The 21,472-nt window shown below is 37.5% G+C and overlaps 1 protein-coding gene across 1 annotated transcript; it reads right to left on the bottom strand.

Annotated features, from left to right (window-relative positions):
* Positions 1–17,546: 17,546 nt before the first annotated feature.
* ctsll (cathepsin L, like) lies at positions 17,547–20,621 on the bottom strand. The gene is made up of 8 exons (XM_081364548.1): positions 20,600–20,621; positions 20,114–20,249; positions 19,874–19,996; positions 19,556–19,708; positions 19,216–19,440; positions 18,913–19,081; positions 18,644–18,761; positions 17,547–18,529 (listed from the first exon to the last, which is right to left on the bottom strand). The coding sequence occupies exons 2-8, from the start codon at positions 20,234–20,236 to the stop codon at positions 18,430–18,432; spliced, it is 1,011 nt and encodes a 336-aa protein (XP_081220674.1). The 5' UTR covers positions 20,237–20,249; positions 20,600–20,621; the 3' UTR covers positions 17,547–18,429.
* Between the last annotated feature and the right edge of the window lie 851 nt (positions 20,622–21,472).

Raw genomic sequence — 21,472 nt, 5'->3', positions numbered from 1 at the left:
AAAAACATTACAAATCCTACAGAATTATGTTTTTTGAAAATATAAAAATGCAGGAAGTTTTCTGTGAGGGTTGTGTTTAGGGGTAGGGGTTATACAGTTTATGCAGAATAAAAATAATTAGGGTAAACGTACCTATTAAGCTCAAGTACCCATTAAGCACACTACCATCTTGGAGCTCAGATTATAAAAAGAAACAGCAATGTATTATCCTATTTGATGTATTAACCAATTGATGTGTTTGTTACTATATACCTCCTGTAATTTTAAACCAATCAGACCATTGCACACTGAGATATGTGTGTCCATGTGTTCACACTGTCTGGCGGCTATTTTCAAAGCTGTCTGAAAACTTTCACCAGAAGAGGAGCCCCTCAGATGTGCATTTTTTATATGTTTAAGCCTTTATTTTGAAGAAGTACATCTTCTTATTGCAAAATTAAGAGATTAATGTTTAGACTTTTGAATATTATAACCTGGAACCTGGATGTGGGAAATAATTACAGTTAGATCTAAAAGATAGTTTTAGCAACATAGCCCAGATGCTACGAACATAGCTAGCTTACTAGCTGTATAAGATTGTGTGCTACATTAATATATTACTTCACAGGAATTAATGGCTTGTACTTTTAAATCCATAATATTATAATTTTACATTTTATTGATAGTCTGTGGTTTTAAACTGCTGTAATTTTTAAAGAATTCATATTATTGTTAGGTGAGCTTAAAGGGTGCACTACTATGACAATCACACAGCTTCAGTGTGACATCAATTAGAAAAAGCATAATTTCATAGATATTGTCTATAATAGTTGTTCATATTAAAATTGGTATAAACTTAATACATTACCTAGATTATTAATTTAGCTAAATATTTTCCTTTAAATATTAATTTAATATTTATTAATTAAAAAATGTTTTTGCTCCAATTAAGCACAGTGTGTGCTCCCTTTAAGCTCACCCACATTAAACGTCTATGTAAATACTTAATAATCAGAATTTAAATATTAACTGATGGTTGTCACTATGTTAATCTTCAAAAAAATGATTAATAAACTTATTTTCACAGTCTTAAGATGACAAAAGCTAGACGAAACTATAGTGTATGCCCAAAGATGAAAGAGGCATGTCATACAAAGAAGGAGCCATCAGAAACCTGTCGTATCTGTCCAAGAAGTTTGGAGTAGACAGGAAAGCTCTGACCCAGAGAGTTAAAGGGATACTCCCTTTAACTCTTTTTTTGGAAATAAGCTCATTTTACAACTCCCCCAGAGTTAAATAGTTGAGTTTTACCGTTTTCGAATCCATTCAGCCGATCTCCGGGTCTGGCGGTACCACTTTTAGCATAGCTTAGCATAATGAATTGAACCGGACAAGACCATTAGCATCTCTCTCAAAAAAATTACCAAAGAGTTTCGATATTTTTCCTATTTAAAACTTGACTCTTCTGTAGTTACATCGTGTACTAAGACGGACGGAAAATGAAAAGGTGCGATTTTGAGAGTATAGTTCCTAGCCATATCAGCCTAGAAAATTTAAACTTTACATTTTCCGTCGGTCTTAGTACACGATGTAACTACAGAAGAGTCGAGTTTTAAATAGGAAAAATATCGAAACTCTTTGGTCATTTTTTTGAGAGAGATGCTAATGGTCTTGTCTGATTCAATGATCTATGCTAAGCTATGCTAAAAGTGGTACCGCCAGACCCGGAGATCGGCTGAATGGATTCGAAAACGGTAAAACTCAACTGTTTAACTCTGGGGGAGTTGTAAAATGAGCCAATTTCCAAAAAAAGTGGAGTATCCCTTTAAAGAGCACATTGGTTTGTTTTGTTATTTGATTTTTCAATATGGGTTACATAGCTGAACGTGTACTAGTCTAGACGTTGCAATGAGTTTGAATGACACGTCACTATGAATAGGATAGGCTACCTGATCAAATTGAATGCCTTGTTGCTTGATTTTAGTGTTCTGTTTTTTTGTGATTGACTCTGTACCTTCAAATAAAACTTTTTTCAATTATTCCTTAAAAAGGTTGTATAAAATAAACAAGAATTTTTAATAAAACTTGTTGTGAGCTTATTGGGAACAGGGGTGTGCTTAAAGGGTACAAAATGTACCCATTAAGCACAGCCAGACTTTTTATATTTAATGATGTACATCTTAATTGAAATACTTTTGTCATTTAAAATAAAATGAAATATTATAGTGTGAGAGATTAATATTTTATTTTAAAATAACTTCTTGTACTAAAACCAATATCTTGTGCACTAAAAATGTCTCAATGTAGATTTTGGTGAGCTTAATAGGTACGTTTACCCTATGTCTATGGAAAGTCCCCATAAAACATGAAAACCCCCAAAAAAACATGCACACGTGTGTGTGTGTGTGTGTGTGTGTGTGTGTGTGTGTGTGTGTGTGTCAGACAGCTGACCTTAGAAGTGAATGATTTTCCTCCAGGCAGGAGCTAAAGTGCTGATACCTGACTATTTCACTTTGCTGACCTTAAAGAGTGGCAGTTACAACATGCACACTCACACTCACGCTGCTACTGGTTAAGGTTTCTATGGCATAATGGCACAGAGCACACATTCATTAGCCATTGTCTCATTGATAGTATTGGAAACCAATTGGTCTGCAAGCTATTCATCAGGAAAGCAGACAGGCTAACAATTTCTGTATGGACTATAGAGCTATTGGTCTGTAATGGGAGGTCTTCTTTAGACTCAATGGTTAGTTTTTTTTTCAAACCACATGTGAGAGGAAAATTAGCTTACCAGTGTTGAACCATCTTCTTTTGTCTTTTCATCCAATTGCCCACTGCATCATTACTCAATATATTTTTTTAGAATAGTCTGAAAATTACATGTAAAGATCTCAACAGAATAGGGATGCACTGAACATTTAAAATGTTCAAAATTGTGGCACAAATAACCTAATAATTATTTTAATGTCCTCTAAAACAACAACATGTTTATTAGATCCCATACCAACTAAACTATTGAAAGAAGTGTTACCTGTAGTGGAAGAGCCTCTCCTCAATATTATTAACTCGTCTTTATCTTTAGGTCATGTTCCAAGAACATTTAAATTGGCAGTTATAAAACCTCTCATTAAGAAACCACAATTAGATCCGAATAATCTAGTAAATTATAGACCCATTTCAAATCTACCTTTTATGTCTAAAATACTAGAAAAAGTTGTGTCCGCTCAACTGGGCTCTTTCTTACAAGAAAATGACACCTATGAAAAGTTTCAGTCTGGATTCAGGCCGCATCATAGCACTGAAACTGCGCTCGTTAAAATCACAAATGATTTACTTTTAGCTTCTGACCAAGGCTGTATCTCAATATTAGTTTTACTTGATCTTAGTGCTGCGTTCGATACTATAGATCATACAATACTTTTAGATCGACTACAAAATTATACTGGTGTTCAAGGACAAGCATTAAGCTGGTTTAGATCGTATTTATCTGACCGCTACCATTTTGTTTATTTAAATGGAGAAAAATCTATCATAACTCCAGTAAACTATGGAGTGCCGCAGGGATCTGTGTTAGGCCCTCTATTATTCTCAATATATATGCTGCCACTTGGAAATATTATAAGGAAACATGGAATTAGTTTCCATTGTTATGCTGATGACACTCAAATCTATATTTCATCACGGCCAGATGAAAACGCTAAATTATCCAAATTGACAGAGTGTGTTAAAGATATAAAAGATTGGATGACGCATAATTTTCTTTTATTAAATCCAGACAAGACAGAGGTACTACTTATCGGTTCAAAAAACCACCCACAAAACCTCTCACAATACAACTTTAACATAGTAGGATGTCCTGTTACTTCATCCTCTACAGTAAAAGACCTGGGTGTTATATTAGACTGCAACCTGTCTTTTGAAAATCATATTTCATATGTTACAAGAACAGCCTTTTTCCACCTTAGAAACATTGCTAAGCTACGTAATATGCTATCAGTTTCTGACGCAGAAAAGTTAGTTCATGCATTCATGACCTCGAGACTAGATTACTGTAATGCGTTATTAGCCGGTTGTCCTGCATCCTTAATAAACAAGCTACAGTTAGTCCAAAATGCCGCCGCTAGAGTTCTAACTAGATCAAGAAAATATGATCATATAACACCGATTTTATCATCCCTACATTGGTTACCTATAAAGTCCCGTATTAATTACAAGGTATTGCTACTGACTTATAAAGCCCTAAACGGCTTAGCTCCAGTCTATTTAACCGATCTTCTATCGCCCTATAATCCATCGCGCTCTTTAAGATCACTAAATTCGAGGCTTTTGGTCATACCTAGGATATCCAGATCCACCAAAGGAGGGAGAGCATTTTCACATTTAGCACCAAAACTCTGGAATAGTCTTCCGGATACTGTTCGTTGCTCAGACTCACTCTCCCAGTTTAAAACTAGATTAAAGACGCATCTCTTCAGCCAGGCATTCATATAATACTTTTAATCCTACAGTTAAATCCGACCTCTAGTTCATAAACGCCAGAGGAGAACTGGCCCCCGACTGAGCCCGGGTTCTCCCAAGGTTTTTTTTTTTCTCCATTAGGTCACCTGATGGAGTTTTTCGGTTCCTTGCCACTGTTGCCTTTGGCTTGCTCAGTTGGGGATATTTGGGGATATTTAATTGAATTAATCAATCAACGATACTATTGATCAGCATTACCGAACGTAGACGTTCCACTAGAAACAAACATTGATGTATTGTTCTAATTTATTACTGTGAAGCTGCTTTGATACAACCTGTGTTGTGAAAAGCGCTATATAAATAAACTTGACTTGACTTGACTTGAATGTTACGGCCATTAACCGACAAATGGCTAATATGAGAAGTCTATGCTAATTTTTCTAAAAACTGCAATTAAATTAAATAATTAAATGCTATAAGTGGAATTAGGAGTAAAACATTACAATATAGAGTATGGAAAATGGATATTTAGATAAATGGATATTTTAAGATTTGTTACATTTTACATTTAAGTGAGCGTTAGATGACAGCAAAGTTATAATCTAAATGTAAAAATAGAGGGAATGAGAATTTAATCATTTTATATACATATTATATATATAACCAATATCCATGAACATGATAAAATAACACAGACCTTGAGCAGCAGGAAACTTAACTTTTAACAACTAATGGCTGTTTTTGTTTTCACCTTGTAATTATTTTGTTTCAGTTTTTTAGGCTGCAGTTTTTTAGTCTCCTTATGACCTCTCTTTTCTCTTATTCACTCCCTATAGACCTTATGCGCCAGAGAAACAAGGGCGCCGCCATCTTTAGAATATTGCCTTTGAACTTCCGTTTTTGCAGTCGCTCTGTATATTTCTATGGCATTGCTGTCCAGGAGTAATTAGCTTTTGAAGTGGATTTACTTAATGTAAAGTTACCGAAAGTTATCATGAGGATTGTAATGTTTAAAGCAGATGTCTTAACAAATGTCAGTAGACCGGGAAGATTTTAAAACGAGCCGTTCATTCATAAATATGCAAGATCGCTGTAAAAATACAGACCGGAAGTCAAAAGACAACGAGCGCAGCGCTGAAAAGGGGCGGATCTACATAAGGTCTATAGAGCTGGTAAGTCCCGCCCCTTCCGCTAACCCCACTGGACCTCTAGGTTGAAAAATCGTCAATGCAAGTGAATGGGAGAAAATAATTATTTTCTGGTCCCGTTTGAATTGTGCCATGAATGTGAACATATGTTGTCTGTGATTTTTTTTATATAATTTTTCATGTAAAGAATGCTACAATTTAGCGGGTAGAAGTTTGATACGGTTAGACTTTGTGTGAGAGCACTTGTGGACTACAACTCTTCGCTGCTTTCGACGCGTTTGAAACGTCACCACCACTCGCACACGGACTAGCTCACGGATCCCGCTAAACATGGCTGTGTCCCACCGCCTTCTTTCAGGGAGAGGACAAAATTGTTGAAGTTGGCGAAAACCACGGGTAAGTCACTTTTATGGGGTGACGTCACATATGCGACATGTAGTCTTTCTCGTTATGTCTTTTCCACAACTGCTAGCCGAAGAATCATACCATATACTGTCAAACTCGTAACATGAAAAATTATATAAAAAATTCACAGACAACATATGTTCACATTCATGGCACAATTCAAACGGGACCAGAAAATAATTATTTTCTCCCATTCACTTGCATTGACGATTTTTCAACCTAGAGGTCCACTTGGGGTTTTACGGATGGGCGGGACTTACCAGCTCTATACATTAAAATGGCTAACAGCTGTGAACCTCTTAACATGGGAGAATGTGAGGCTGTGCATCTCAAGTCCCTTTCATCACGATCACAGGACTCGTTTACACTGTCAGTGAAATGTGACCCAATTCCGATTTTTTGCTCATATGTGACACAGATCGAATGTGTTCTATGACCGTGTAAACAGGAAAAAAACGCATGCATTCAGATATTTTGAGATCGGTTTCAGGCCTCATTCATATGTGGAAATAAATCAGATACAAATCAGATATGTGCCAATGCGACTGTCATGTAAACAGGCAGATCGGATTTTCTGAGGCATTAGGCTATCTCTGCGGTTTAATGACGAGAGCAATCTCGACGCGCATCTGCAAAGGGACGGATGGCCCAACGAAACGTTGTTTTGTCATAGGAAAGGAATGTGGACAAACGTTGACACAACATATCAAAGGTTGGCTTGCTCATCCTAAAATTTCGAACCCGCTACTCCTCATTATGCTCCCACCAATCCTGAGAACTCTCTCGCACACAATAACTGAAGTATTTGCGCAATGATGCAATGATGATGGCTCTTTTCGTCCTCCTCCGCCTCAAAAAACTTAGCATAGGCTATATCGCAAAGCTAGCATCAAGCATATTTCGCGTTTGTCCATCTGTGCAAGAACCCCCTTTAAGAATGCACGATGTTTCAGATAGTATGGCAAGTGTAAACATGAATTGGATATGGGTCACAATTGAAAGAACGTGTAAACGGACGGTCGAAAAAATCGGATATAGGCAACCAATCAGAATTGAGCATCAAGACCTGCAGTGTAAACGAGGCCACAATCATCATGTTCTGTTCTCTGTTCCTCTCCCTGGAACCACACATGCCACAAACACAAATAATCTACCTTTGTATATCTTCACACTAAATAGAGCAGTATAGCCATATGGAAGTCAACTGAACATACTGATGCAGAAGAAAGAGTATAAAACACTGACATGCACATACTACACAACATTCATTAATCTGGCTAGTAATACACACACTAAACAGCTTCTATCAGTCAGACCTATAAGTATATGATGGCAAGAAGAACCTAAGCATGCTAAATTACCAACAATCAGTATAAATGATGACAAGAAAAATTAAAGGAGGAAAGGGAGAATTAACCAGCAGTCCCAAACTCTCCAAACGATATCTAGATGACCATATCCCTCGATATGTTTGTGAGAAGATAAATCATGTCAGAGAGGGAGAATGATCAGGAAAAAGCTCAGAGAGAGAAAACAAGTGGGATGGGAGGGAGTTAATGGAGGGCACGGGTGGGAAGGCTGGTTGGAGAAGTCAATGTTTCTGAAGTGCTGAGAGTAGGACAGCTGTGTGTGTGTGTGTGTGTGTGTGTGTGTGTGTGTGTGTGTGTGTGTGTGTGTGTGTAGGTCCTAGAAGCAAGCTCTGTTTGTGTGTGTCAGAGGGAGTAGTGATTAATGACCCACAGGCCTTGTTTCTCTTGCTTCCTTCCTCAGCAGCCATGTCACACACACCATCACATGTCAGCCTAATGGACACGGGCAGACAGTGGCGGGAGCTGCCCATTGCTTCAGACTCACACGCACATTAAGAACATGCATGCGTGTCAAAAACACAATGTTTTTATGTAAGGAAATACAAAACAACTGCAGTGCTCATTTTGTGCACAGATTAAGTGCAAGAAAGAAAGAAAAGAACAGGAGAAAAAGACGTTGTGCGTCAGAGAAAAAGGAGAATGTGCGGCTGGGAGAGAGAGAGAAGTCAGTGTTTGCATGTGTGCCGGTTCCCAGCCCTGTCAGTGAGCTGTCAGCGTGTGATTTATGGTTGTGAGACTCACAGCAGTCCTTGCTGCCAGTTCAGTATTGTTACAACTGACATCTAATGAGGCCAGACGTGCTTTCAAGCACAGCACTTAACACAGGCCTCCATCTCCACCAGTCACAGGCCCTCTTTTCTCCTCCTCTTTCACTCCCATTTATTTTCTGCATCTGGGGTGGCAGACCAAGGAAAGGAGGAAAGACACGGTCTTGCTGCGAGAGCTTACAAAACGGAGAACACAGATGAAGCTGCAGTCAGCAGGCTTTTTCCCCCGTCTCTACCCCTCCCCCTTATACAAGCCTGCACAATGGCAAATTAAAGTAGAGCGAACCTTTATATACTGATGACTTAGCTTTGAAAGGCAATATCTCACCGTTTTTCTACGCCATTCAATTTTTCAACTCCGCTCCGATGCTTAGTAATTGTTTGGAGGATAGTCGGCGCTCTGGTCTAATCATATTGGTGGCTGTGTCATTTTGAAAGGGAGGAGGAGTAATGCTGGATGAGAGCTCCTTGGCTTTGACTTTTTCCTGATCTTGGGTTTCTGCTCCACTCCTCTTCGGGCAGCTAGCTTAGTCAGGACCCCTCGCAGTAATCATAAACAGAGCCGCTGGCAGCGGTACCCGCGTACTGCGCTCCCTCCCTACGCCCCCTGCTCCGGTTCCTTGTCAGACGTGATTAATGGCACACGGGCCCGGTGCGCTTTGCGTTGCCAGTTTCAGCGATGTTCCCTTGATACTTAATGAAGTCTGACAAACTTCTTTTCCCTCATTGTGTTCCAGTTATTTTTCCCCGCTCCATTTAAGAGAAGCCCAATGTAGCTAAATTTGCCACCGCCGCACAAAAGCACAGGTCAGAGTTTTCATATTTATTGCGCAGTCGAGGAGCACAGCCTATAACACCGCTGGCAACGTCGGCTGTTTCTCAGGCAGCTCGTGTTGTTGTTCATACTTCAGGTTTGAGTAGTTTTGATTGCAGTCATTAGACGTTCCATAACTTTAGTTCCAAGAACTAAAGGTCACAGCGGCCTTACAGGACAAGGCCTGTGGTGTCTCAAACACATGCACTGATTTTACTTACTGCCATCCAGTGGAAGATGTACAGTGCCAAAAAAAAAAAAAAAAATTATATAAATTATATATATATATTACACTTTACATCAAGGGCTTTTTTTTTTCGAGGGAGGCAGTACCTCATTAAAAATTTTGGAAGAGAAAATCAAATAATGTGTAAAGCACTTATTATTTCTAAATTAATTTGGTCCAAAAGCAACAACTGGTTTAAAGTTTCAGATTTGGCTGATTAGCCTGTCAATGCAATGATGGCCGTCTTTCATGTTCACAAAAGGTCCGCAAATCAGCCTGAATTGGTTAAATTGGTGGAAATCGTTGGACAAATTACAAAGAAAACAACTTACACATTCAGATATGACAACTTTCAGTCACGCCCAATCAAAACTGTGAGCAAGGCATTTTGGCAATCACACAAATCATTTCAATTTAAGATGAATGTAATAATACACGCCAAATAGCAGTTAGTAGTAACAAATAAAAATGTATGCGCTTACTGTAAGCCTATATTATTTTTATAATTAATATTTCATTTTAAAGCAGTAAATCAAAATTACCAGAAAAAAAGCTTGCATACCCATGTCTTACGTATCTTTAGCCTTCTGAGTTGTAGACTACACAATGATTTGAAATTTAAATCAATTCAAGGGCAAACTAAACAACATTAATTACTATGGAAAGGAAATGCAAACCATGTTGTTGACGGTTGTGTGCATTTAAAAAAGGGCAGCATGGAAAAAAAGTAAACTTGGGAGAACAGAGATGTCATGTTACAGAACTTCTGGAGAAAAAACTTTTAAAATTGTGTCAATTTAACAGGAAACTATGGGTTTGAAAGAAGGATATTTAAAATAAAAAGAGAGAGAGAAAAATCTAATGAAGCCACTCTGTTGTTTTGTTGCTTTTCTGACTCTAATGAATTCTGTCTCTGGAGTGAAGACTGTACTCTGTACCAGCAGGGGGCGCTGTTGTTGCAATTTAAAAAGCAAAGTAAGTCAATAAATGGCTGCACCCAATATTGCATACTTCCCTACTATATAGTAGGCGAAAAACAGTAGTGACAAGAGTAGTATGTCTGAATTCACAGTCCTCATAAAAGAGTAGGCAAAAGGTACCCAGATGACTGACTACATCTGATGAGTTTCTAAAGTGTGCATACGATGGACAATTTCCAATCCCATGAGGCAACGGGAGAGGCAGTGAATGAATGGCAGTGAAGTGACTCAACTGACACTGGTAGGTCACATGATAATAACAACATGGCAAATGCAGTACATCCGGATTACATTCACACTATGCAAATTCATACTATACTTTTTTTAGTGGTTGCAAAGTAAGTACTTATTCAAATTAAGTAGCCTAAGCCTACCTAACTACACGTGAGTATATGAGATTTCGAATGCAGCCAATGTTTAACTCTATACATGCTAAAAGGTGCTGCAGCATTTCCACCTAAGTAGTGAGGAAGAATATCTTTTACAAGCAATTCCATGCAAATTGCAAAATGCTAATAGTTCATAGTCATGAAAAGGGATCTTTATTATGCGGTGACACATTCCTGCCCACCACACTGGTAAGCTGTGTCTTTTACTATGACGTGTCGAATCAAGAAAATCAAAAAGCCTTCCCTCGGTTAACTAAGAAACTCATCACATGGTGAATATAACTAACCTTCTTAACCCTAACCCGATGTCTGAGCAGAAGACTAGCCACCAGCCGACTAAACTGTATTAAAGGCACAATACTGAAAGCTAACAAACATGTTAATTTGTTTCCATTAACTTAGTGAACAGTAGCATGACTCTTTGGAGAGCCAAATGTGAGAACAAATGCTAGAAATAAAGTCACAACTGCAAGATATGAAGTTGCAATTATGAGCATGAAAACACAATATTCATAATATACCATAAAAGAGACAAAGTACCACAACTATACTTTATTAAACCTGCAATACGGTGTTCAGAGGAAGGCCCAGGAATAGAAATCATTTGTCATCACATTCAAGTGATGAACGGCTATCCATGACAATAAGTCTTTTTTTAAAATAAGTGTTTCCCATCTATACTGAATCAGGCCCCAATTTTAAAAGCCAGCAATGATGTATATTTTGTTTTTATGTTATCTTTCAAATATTTAGACAGTCCACTAAGCACAAAGGCGTCACAAACAGGGTGGGGTGCAATTCAGAATTAAAGAATTATCTCTTTTTCAATTTATGAGTTGGAATTTAAATTTCATTGGCATCACCCCACATCAAAAAGGCATTAGAGGAAGTGGAATTTACAATTTAACAGGAAATTCAACAGGTAATGACATGTGTTTAAGTCTTCTTCCATTCATTTATAAAATATAAAACTGTATCTATAAATTTCTATACATGCAATTTCTTACAGGTGACATTTCAAACTAGACTTCCTTAAATTCAAATTAGAATACGAATTCTGCATGTTTGTTTTCATTATAGACTGATATTAACTAGTAGAAAACAAACTAACAAACTGTCCACTATCCTGCCATAGTATGTTAAGTAAAGTCCGTGACAGCAGAGGGTGCCCTTGCAAAAGAAATGTTTTTTGCACAACTTTGTTTTTTCTTTTGACACTGTCTTTGTCTTTGTGATTACTCAAATAAATGGATAAGAAACGTTTTCCAAGCTAGTTAATGGAATTATTGTTATTTTCAGATATGGAAACTAACTTCAGTGAACAATTTTTAACCTCGGTTATTAGGAAAAAAGGGTCACTGTACAACACACAAATACTACATGCAATGCAATGCAATGCAAATAGGAAAAGTAAAGTGACAAAGCAGTTTTATACAAACAAGCACAGTGTTCAAAGCCATACAGGCACTCTCACGTCAACTCCATCAGCCGCACTTTTAACAGGGTAAACAACAGAATTCAATATTGAATAACTCCAGATCATTCCTGGACTCATCGCTGAAATTCATCATGAACAAATGTTCAAGACATATAATCAAAGCAAATGCTGTTAAAAATGACTTATGTAACTAATACTTGATAACCATGAAGCTGAAAAAGTTTTAAGCTGGCTGATATTATAACTAGAAGCTGCTTACAACAGCAGTGGAATGGCAAAGCTAAGCACATGACTCAGAATGACTCTCTAAAACACACACACAGCATGTACTGACCTCTTGCAGCTCAAACTTCAAAGCCAAGCCAAGTAGCGTTGTCTCAATGTCTAGGCACGTATAACCAACAAATAATGATGATGAATTGTGATTCAAAAATGATCTTATGAATCAAAGAACTTCTACAACTTCTGAAGCTACGTATGTATTTTTCACCAACTCTGAGTTCAAGGGTGCCAAATGCACACCCACCAACAAAATGCAAACGTATGTACATATGTGTTGTGCATACATACACTGTGTGTGTACCCTTTGCTGTCCTTGTTTCATCAGATCTTGAAGCATCAACGTTAACATCCCAGCTTGGAACTTTCTCCACAGCCTGGCCCTGTATGAGTCTCTGAAAGGGAAAGAAATATATAAAAAAATATATATTTATATTTTTCTTACATACCAACCTCAGCACCTGGTACTAAGGATATTGCACAATCTTTCTGGATATTTTAATATTTATACTTTATGTATAAATAACTATGCATTTATAAATAATTGTAATCAATTTGTTATATAATCCTGTACAGAAGAAGAAATGTAATTTTTTTCATTGGACAAACAAACGGTTTAAAAGCTATTTGATTGACAACAAAAGTACTAACCTCAGCACTTTTGACGCTGTCATTCTATGTTTTAATGTAAGAACAGGCATTTATTGTGTTTTGACAACTGTAGCTACTTTAAAAGCACCAAGTGTAACTAAACAAACGCAGATTTACTTCAATAAAAATATTATCTGGCGTTGTTTACAAGCTCTAGCTCCCGCCACCAGCGCCCAACCACCACAAGTACTGCTTGAGATGCGCGCGCATACATTGCGGTCCAACGGTTTTTAGATTTACGAGGTAAGATTCAATAACACTTGAGGCTTACAAGTTTTTCTTTTTATCATGGCGCCTTTAAAATGCTGCGGGAAATGTTCAAAAAAGGTTGGCACAATGCTGAAAGACATCCGGATGTTTACATAGAAAAAAGCCCTGCAGTGGAACGCAAAAACGTGTTATTTGTGTTCTTTAATTTATTTATTTATCAAGTCACAATAAAAAAATAGAAAATATAGTGATATATTAATCTGAAAATGTTATGTTTTTTTAATATATTTTTTTAAAGCCAGAACAGAGTGGTGCAGGTATGACGTCATTTTGTAGACCTACTGGCAGTTTTTAGCATCATGCTGGTTCCCTCGACAAAAACCTAATAGGATTTCCCAGTAGACTTGCACGTTTTGTCCATTAAGATAATGAGGCCTAAATGCAGTCACCAGGGCTGCGTTCCAGTCCAAAATTGTCATGCCCTTCACTTGCTAACTTCCCTTCGTCTCGTTCACTCGGATGTACGTCATTGCGAGTGCCCACTACTGGCGGAAACTGCAATGGGCAAAAAAAAAACAAAAAAAAAAGAAAAAAAAAAGAAAAAAAGAAACTGCAATGGGCTGAACTGGAACGTCCTAAGCCCTTGATCACTTGGAATCAGCTGTGGAGTTGATTTATTATTTACATTTTTTTCCCTTTAAGAATTTGTTTAATGCAGCATCCAAATGTTTATAGGTGTGTTTGGGTTGTTTTAAATTTTAAAAAAATTATAATTAATATATCATAGAGTTGTTTGTGTGGTGGTGATTAGACGAGATATGCGGTGACGTCACAATCGTGTTGCATTGTGGGGCATATAGGTGCCTGAAGTGTACATTTGAAGCAGACTCGCTCCCTCGGTCAAAATCGAGGGAACGAGGGTCTGTCCATATTGAGAATGAGGAGATGTCGTCACGACACAGCGCCCCGCCCCCAGAGACCGCGTCTCCTCCCCTTTCCGCCATTTTGGGAGGATACCCGCGGCAGCACCGTGCATTGTTTGTATTGGTAGTAGAGTTGTCGCACTATTTTAGAATGCCTGGAAAACACTGCTGTGTAAAAAATCTACTCCAGTGTCTCACACGATTGTCGTGGAAACCGTAGGAACCATTTGTTACAGTTTTTTCGTTATAGCTGATGCCAAAAACCAAGTAATTAGCTATTTCCATATAAGTGCAAAGTGGTAAAGAGTCTAGGTCTCTGTTCCATTCAGCTGCAGGCAGCTCGTATGAGTCGACGTTTTTAATATCAGCCAGCTTATCTAAATACCTCTGTTTGACATTGGTAGTAAGTTTCTCCCTGTAAGGACCCTTTTCTTTTGCCACATTCTTATCCATTCCTTCTTAATTTTCTCGTAATTTCTATCTGTATATCCGTTACAATTTGTATCCGTCTCTGTATCGCTCTTACACTGTTGCCCCTAGCAACCGATAGCGTATCCTCCCAAAATGGTGGGTGGGCTCAATTCGTCACGTGACAGCAAGCTACCGTGACGCATGTCCTCATTCTCAATAAACTTCCCTCGTCCACTTCACGAAGTGGAACGCACTTCAAAATGGCGGCAGGGATTCCCCCGAGGGGAAGTGCTTAGGGAAGTTCGCAAGTGCGTGTCTAAAAGTGGACTGGAAAGTATGGGGTGAGATTTCGGTCACAATTCTGCGCGCGCAAGATCACATTTTGAGCGCGCAAAAGGGCATTTCGCACGCGCGTGAACTGAGTTTTGCGGAGAAATGTTCGTCTCGCAGATAAGAAAATATTGCGAGCGAACGAAAATCTATTTTGCATTTAAAATAAGTATTTGGATGTGCGCGGACGTTCTCTTTCGCGTGTGCAAAGTTTCACTTTCTTGCTCCTTTCATACCAGCCGTGAGCGCTCTCTAAGCGCAGACAGCTCGCTTGCTCAACACAACCCAGCGTTACAATATGCCATAATTCCAGCCAATCAGAGATAAGACTGCTAAATTCTGATTGGCTGGCTTGAAAACCAATCACAAGACTCCCTGCATCACCGACTGCGGAAGAGAACTAGTGCAGTTGAGTTTATTATTTATGAAAAATATTCAAAAACTTCAGTGTAATTCAATGTATTGTTGGCAAATTCAGTTCACACATCACTGCTGTCCTGATGGTTATACTACAAGACTTATTTTGTATAAATATCGTTTTGCGTATTTTTTACGATTATTATTTATGAAAAATATTCAAAAACTTCACTGTAATTCACTGGCAAATTCAGTTCACACATCACTGCTGTCCTGAAGGTTATACAACAACACTTATTTTGATAAAATATATATTTTAAATTGTATATAATTGTACTCTAAATGTATAATTTTTATGATTTTTATGAAAAATATTCAATAACTTTACTGTAATTCACTGTATTGTTGCCAAATTCAGTTCACACATCACTGATGTCCTGATGGTTATACTACAACACTTATTTTGAAAAAAAAAAAAATTAAGTTGTAAATACAATTGTAAATTTATGATTTTTTTAATGATTTTTATGAAAATATTCAATAACTTTGGACATCAGTGATGTGTGAACTCAATTTGGCAACAATACAGTGAATTACAGTTATGTTATTGAATATTTTTCATAAAAATCATAATTATACATTTACAATTGTATATACAAATTAAAATATATATTTTTCCCTAAAATAAGTGTTGTATAACCATCAGGACAGCAGCGATGTGTGAACTGAATTTGGCAACAATACAGCGAATTACAGTGAAGTTATTGAATATGTTTCATAAAAATCATAATAATTCTACATTTACAATTGTATATACAATTTAGAATATATATTTTGCCTATAAGTGTTGTAGTATAACCATCAGGACAGCAGTGATATGTGAACTGAATTTGGCAACAATACAGTAAATTAGAATATTTTTCATAAAAATCATAAAAAATCATAAATGTACAATTGTATATACAACTTAAAATATATTTTCCCCAAAATAAGTCTTGTAGTATAACTATCAGGACAGCAGTGATGTGTGAACTGAATTTGGCAACAATACAGTGAATTACAGTTATGTTATTGAATATTTTTCATAAAAATCATAATAATTATACATTTACAATTGTATATATAATTTAAAATATATATTTTTCCCAAAATAAGTGTTGTAGTATAACCATCAGGACATCAGTGATGTGTCAACTGAATTTGCCAACAATACAGCGAATTACATTGACGTTTTTTTAAATATTTTTCATAAATAATAATCATAAAAAATACGCAAAACAATATTTATACAAAATAAGTCTTGTAGTATAACCATCAGGACAGCGGTGATGTGTGAACTGAAATTGCCAACAATACAGTGAATTACAGTGAAGTTTTTGAATATTTTTCATAAATAATAAACTCAACTGCACTAGTTCTCTTCCGCAGTCGGTAATGCAGGGAGTCTTGTGATTGGTTTTCAAGCCAGCCAATCAGAATTTAGCAGTCTTATCTCTGATTGGCTGGAATTATGGCATATTGTAACGCTGGGTTGTGTTGAGCAAGCGAGCTGTCTGCGCTTAGAGAGCGCTCACGGCTGGTATGAAAGGAGCAAGAAAGTGAAACTTTGCACACGCGAAAGAGAACGTCCGCGCACATCCAAATACTTATTTTAAATGCAAAATTGATTTTCGTTCGCTCGCAATATTTTCTTATCTGCGAGACGAACATTTCTCCGCAAAACTCAGTTCACGCGCGTGCGAAATGCCATTTTGCACGCTCAAAATGTGATCGTGCGCGCGCAGAATTCTGACTGAAATCTAACCCCATAGTAACGCAGCACAGTAGTAAAAAGCTAAAGCTAGGTTATAAACGAACTACACCACGGACTCACAAATTCAACGTCACCATCACTAAGCTTCCGACAACTTTTAGTTTTTATCCATAACGATGCTTTAAAAGCGGACTGAGCGTACCTTTTTGGCGTGATGACGTTTAATCTCTTTGACATCCTCTAGTCCCATTTAGCCAATTGTTAGCAACTTTTTCAGGACACGTAACAGCTTCCAATTTTAAATTTTATGTCAGAATAAAATGTGTACTGAGCTTGTGTTTGTTCACCGCAGACTTTATTTCAGCCATTTAACCAAAACCTATTGAATTCAGGACGAAAAAGCTAAATGCTAATTTGATTCTGCGTTTTGGCCTACAAAGTAATGTCATACCTGCACCACTGTCATTGCAGGAGGGAGGGGGGGAAGTTATTTTGAGTTCGAGGGCATATAAAAAAAACACATGCATGTAATGGATAGAATCACAGTCTATAATACACTTAGCAATATTCAATAAAAAAAAAGTCAATTTTGATTTCATTGTCACATTAAACAGTCCTAGTTCAAGATAAAAGAACCAGAAATTGACCAGTATGTAATCTTTAGTTTTGTTTAATCTTGATTTAAAGAACATCTTCAGCTCATTTAAGGAAAATGCAAGTTTGCATGGGTTAATCAGCATTTTTATGATTTGCTTAAACATACAAATAACTTGTTAACAGCAGACATTAAGCTTTATAGTATTCTGCAACCTTTAGCACATTAGTTTGGTCCTGTTGCCATGGTCAAACATTTGGTTTCAATTTTAAAACCACAGTCTATTGCCTAACACTCTTAATATTTATTGGGAGAGTAGGTTACACAGCATAGCATTTAATGCAGTACAATGAGAGAATGTCTTAATCCAGTCCTTTTAACAGCAATGAGAAAGTGGGTTTATGCACTATTAAGTTACAATGCTCCTCACAGAAAAGGAGACCCAAGCTATTTTTTGTGGGCTTCTTGCAGACAGACCACTTTTGCATGAGATCCCATGTGCACAGAAATAGCTCATAGCTTTTCATACAAGCAAGTTTAATATTTACCCTTTTACAGGTCAGGATAGAGCACAGCATTTGTACACATTCTTGTAACACTCAAATAAAAGCCAGGTTCATACATGTAATATTGCTCAAACAGTTAACAGGATCCGGGGGGGGGGTGGGGTGGGGGGTTCTGATAGATTAGTGCATTCCAAGATAACTTAACTTTAGTTAAGAAACTTGCAAACATACTGGCAGTGTTTCAAATTAAATTGACTTGTAAAGCACAAAATAAAAGCAGGTGTTCTTAAGAAAAACATTAAAGTCAAACTAAATACATCACAATATTGAATAAAAACTAAAACCGTAGAATTTAAAAAACATTTAAATTAAAAGAAACCACACAGGCCAAAAAAAAAAAAAAAAAAAAAAAAAAAATTCCAGAATGCCCAGTGGCCTTATACTAGAGGATAGCTGCCGGCTGTTGCAATGCCACAATGGTTATTTCGGTCTTTAGCCATGTAGATGTAGCCTTTGTTACCCCATTTCTCAGTCCAGCTAAAGATACAGAACAAAGCAGCATGCATTTAAGGTTGTGCCTGCAGTTTTAAGTGTTACTCAAATCAAACTTGTGCATCATTAAAAGGAAATCAGAAGTAGATTAAATCATACCTGTTCTTTACAATCCAGTATCTCTTCCCAGCAACATCAGCACCCTCATAACCATAACCAACCACCAAGACTCCATGGTCAAGTTCTTCACTGCTGCACTCCTTCTCATAATAGATGCCTAGAGTAGAACATTTAGAAAGAAGTTAAACCACAAAGAGACAGTCCGTTTGATTTGGGTTTAAAGGCAGGCCATGTAGTTTTGTAGTGGTTGTGCATTCAATTTAAATAACCATACATTTAGTCTGTTCTCAGGGTAATCAACCACCTACCAGACTGATAGAACTGGAAGGATTCATGTGCAGCATCAATAGCAACAGCTATAGGACCCACAGCAGCAACAGCCTTCATCAAAGCATGCTCTTTACCACTGGGAATGTCCACAAAACCAGTGTCATTAGCAGCATTATTACGGGGGTCGTAGCGGCATGGCTGATCATCCTGGGAGCACAAGACGTTGTACGTTACATGTGATGGTAATAAATGCATAGTGATACATGGGTTGAAAAGGGCCTTGACACCCAACTATACATTCACTAGCATCTCCAGTCAGAAAGAGCACAACTGATTCTTACCGTCGCAAGGTAGGGATATGACTCCTCAGAATCCAGCCCATTGTTGTCCTGTACATACTGGAAGGCCTGGTCCATGAGGCCTCCATCACAGCCGTGATTGCCCTCCGGCCTAGAACAGTCCATCAAGTTTTGCTCACTCAAAGAAACCAGCTTTCCTGTTTTACGGAACAGCTGACCCTCCAAGGCACCCGTTGAGCTGAAGGCCCAGCAAGATCCACACCGTTTCTAGCATCAGGAAACAGGAATTTGTTACCAAACAGTGAAGCAATACATGCAGATTTTACATTAACAGATACAGAATAAACCAAAGCTCTAAAAACCAGTTTGATAAATTGCTTACTTGGTCTTTAATACGGGTAACATAACCCTTCTCTCTCCAGTCAACTTGTTGGGGGGCTTCAAAAAAGCTGGGTTCCATAAACAATGAGCCTTTTGACTTCCGGTTGGGGTCATGATTGTAACCATTCATCGCCTGTTTGAACTCATCATTTGTCTAAGAGGGATGATGCAAATAAAAGGCTTAATTTAAAAAAATGCCTTGCAGACATAAAGGTAACAATTGAGCCCAGTGTTGATAAGTATGAAAAGGATTACATTTTACAAGAGATCCATTCACAAAAATGCCACCAAAAAATAAGTACTTGTGTCTCCAAATTACCATGTCTCCAAATTGGTTCATGCCCAGTCGGTAGGTGTGTTTGCCCACGGAGTGCTCAAGGTTATGCAACTCAATTTTTCTGAAGTTCTTCTCCCACACCATTCTCCTCCAGCCCTCTTCTTTCTGAAGAAGCAGACATTTTAGCCATTGCAAAATAGAACTTCTTTATAAAGACATGCATTGCTTTTCCTTTGTGTTGAAGCTGATGCCTGGTTACAAGCTCTAGTTAGTGCTACCCACCTCGTGGTAGTTTTTTCCATGCCAGCTCTTCCAGAGGTGCCAGTGGTCATCTAACTGCTGGTCTAAGCTTGGAGCAGCAAACACTGCGCTCATGCATAGCGTGAGGAGCGAGGCAAACATCATCCTTCCTGGAAGCCTGTGACAGAAGAAAACAAGACTCAATTTAAAGGAATGTCACAGAGGGGAGTTACACAGACTACTGCAGTAAACATTTTATCCAATTACGATGGGCAAAACCTCAGTGCACATTCCAACAGTTATTCCAAATTAAGAACACACTGACCACGTACAGGTAACAAAGCCACATACATACAACGCATAATAAATCGTTCAAAATTTGTAAGCATCACTAGAAAATATTTAGACCGCTTCTTTTAAACTTAAGTTTAAACTAGCAAATGCACACTTTTTACCAAGGCAATTTATCCACTAAACCCTGATAGCCTAAATATAATTTGAACTTTGAAATTAGAAGAATAAACTTACCTTTCACCAACGAACGAAATGATTGACTGTCATTGTTTACAAGTGAGTGGTTTTTAAAGGGTGCCTGAACGTAGAGGCGTCATCTCATTGGCTGAGGGTGATGATTAGCCAAGTGTTTACAGCCAATCATGTGAAGCAAGAATCTCCTCCATTCATGTGATCAAGCATCACAAGATCGAGCTCTCATCACTGAGACTGGGCTTGCACTAACAAGATTAAAAGTTACATCCAAAACTATCTTTGTTCATAATTTTTAAATCGTTGTGTACAATTTAATTGTAATTAAATGTTTTGATTGCTGGTTAATTAAAATAATTTATTGTCTTTATGAGACTATTTGTTTGGTGCTTTGCTCTCTTCTGTGTACATTTTCACGTTAGTTTGTGCTTGTCAGAGAAGCGTATCTGTGTCTGACCAACCCAACATGCTCAGGCAGAAAATAATCAAAGTGAAAACACTTAAAATTCCCTAACTAAGCGTTTGAAACATAATCAGTGGCTTGTGTTTTGACTCTTAAAATACCAAATCTAGCAGGCACAGAACTTCTTGGCATTATCTAAGCTTGATCTTGGCCTTTCAGTTGTAGAGATGTGCACATAATTTGCGTACAAATTGTCTTACTTTTCAAGTTTAAACCTTTTTGCTCTTAGTCTAAGAACACGTTCTGAATATTATTTCCGAATCTCCATGCAGGAACATCTAAAAAGTATTTTATTTATTTAATACGTGCTAGTCTCTAAGTATGAGGGCTTGAGTCGTTATTAAGTGGTGTAAAAACAAAGGATTTGGTTTATAATAAATTCACTAATTAAACAAACCTTTGACAGTTAGCAAAAACCACCACACAACCTCATATTTCTTGAATTCAACATA

This window comes from Scardinius erythrophthalmus (genome assembly GCF_964197995.2).
Source record: "Scardinius erythrophthalmus genome assembly, chromosome: 5".
NCBI classification, from domain to species: Eukaryota; Metazoa; Chordata; class Actinopteri; order Cypriniformes; family Leuciscidae; genus Scardinius; species Scardinius erythrophthalmus.
Note: the sequence above shows the minus strand (reverse complement) of the source record. Positions and strands in the feature narration are given on the sequence as shown.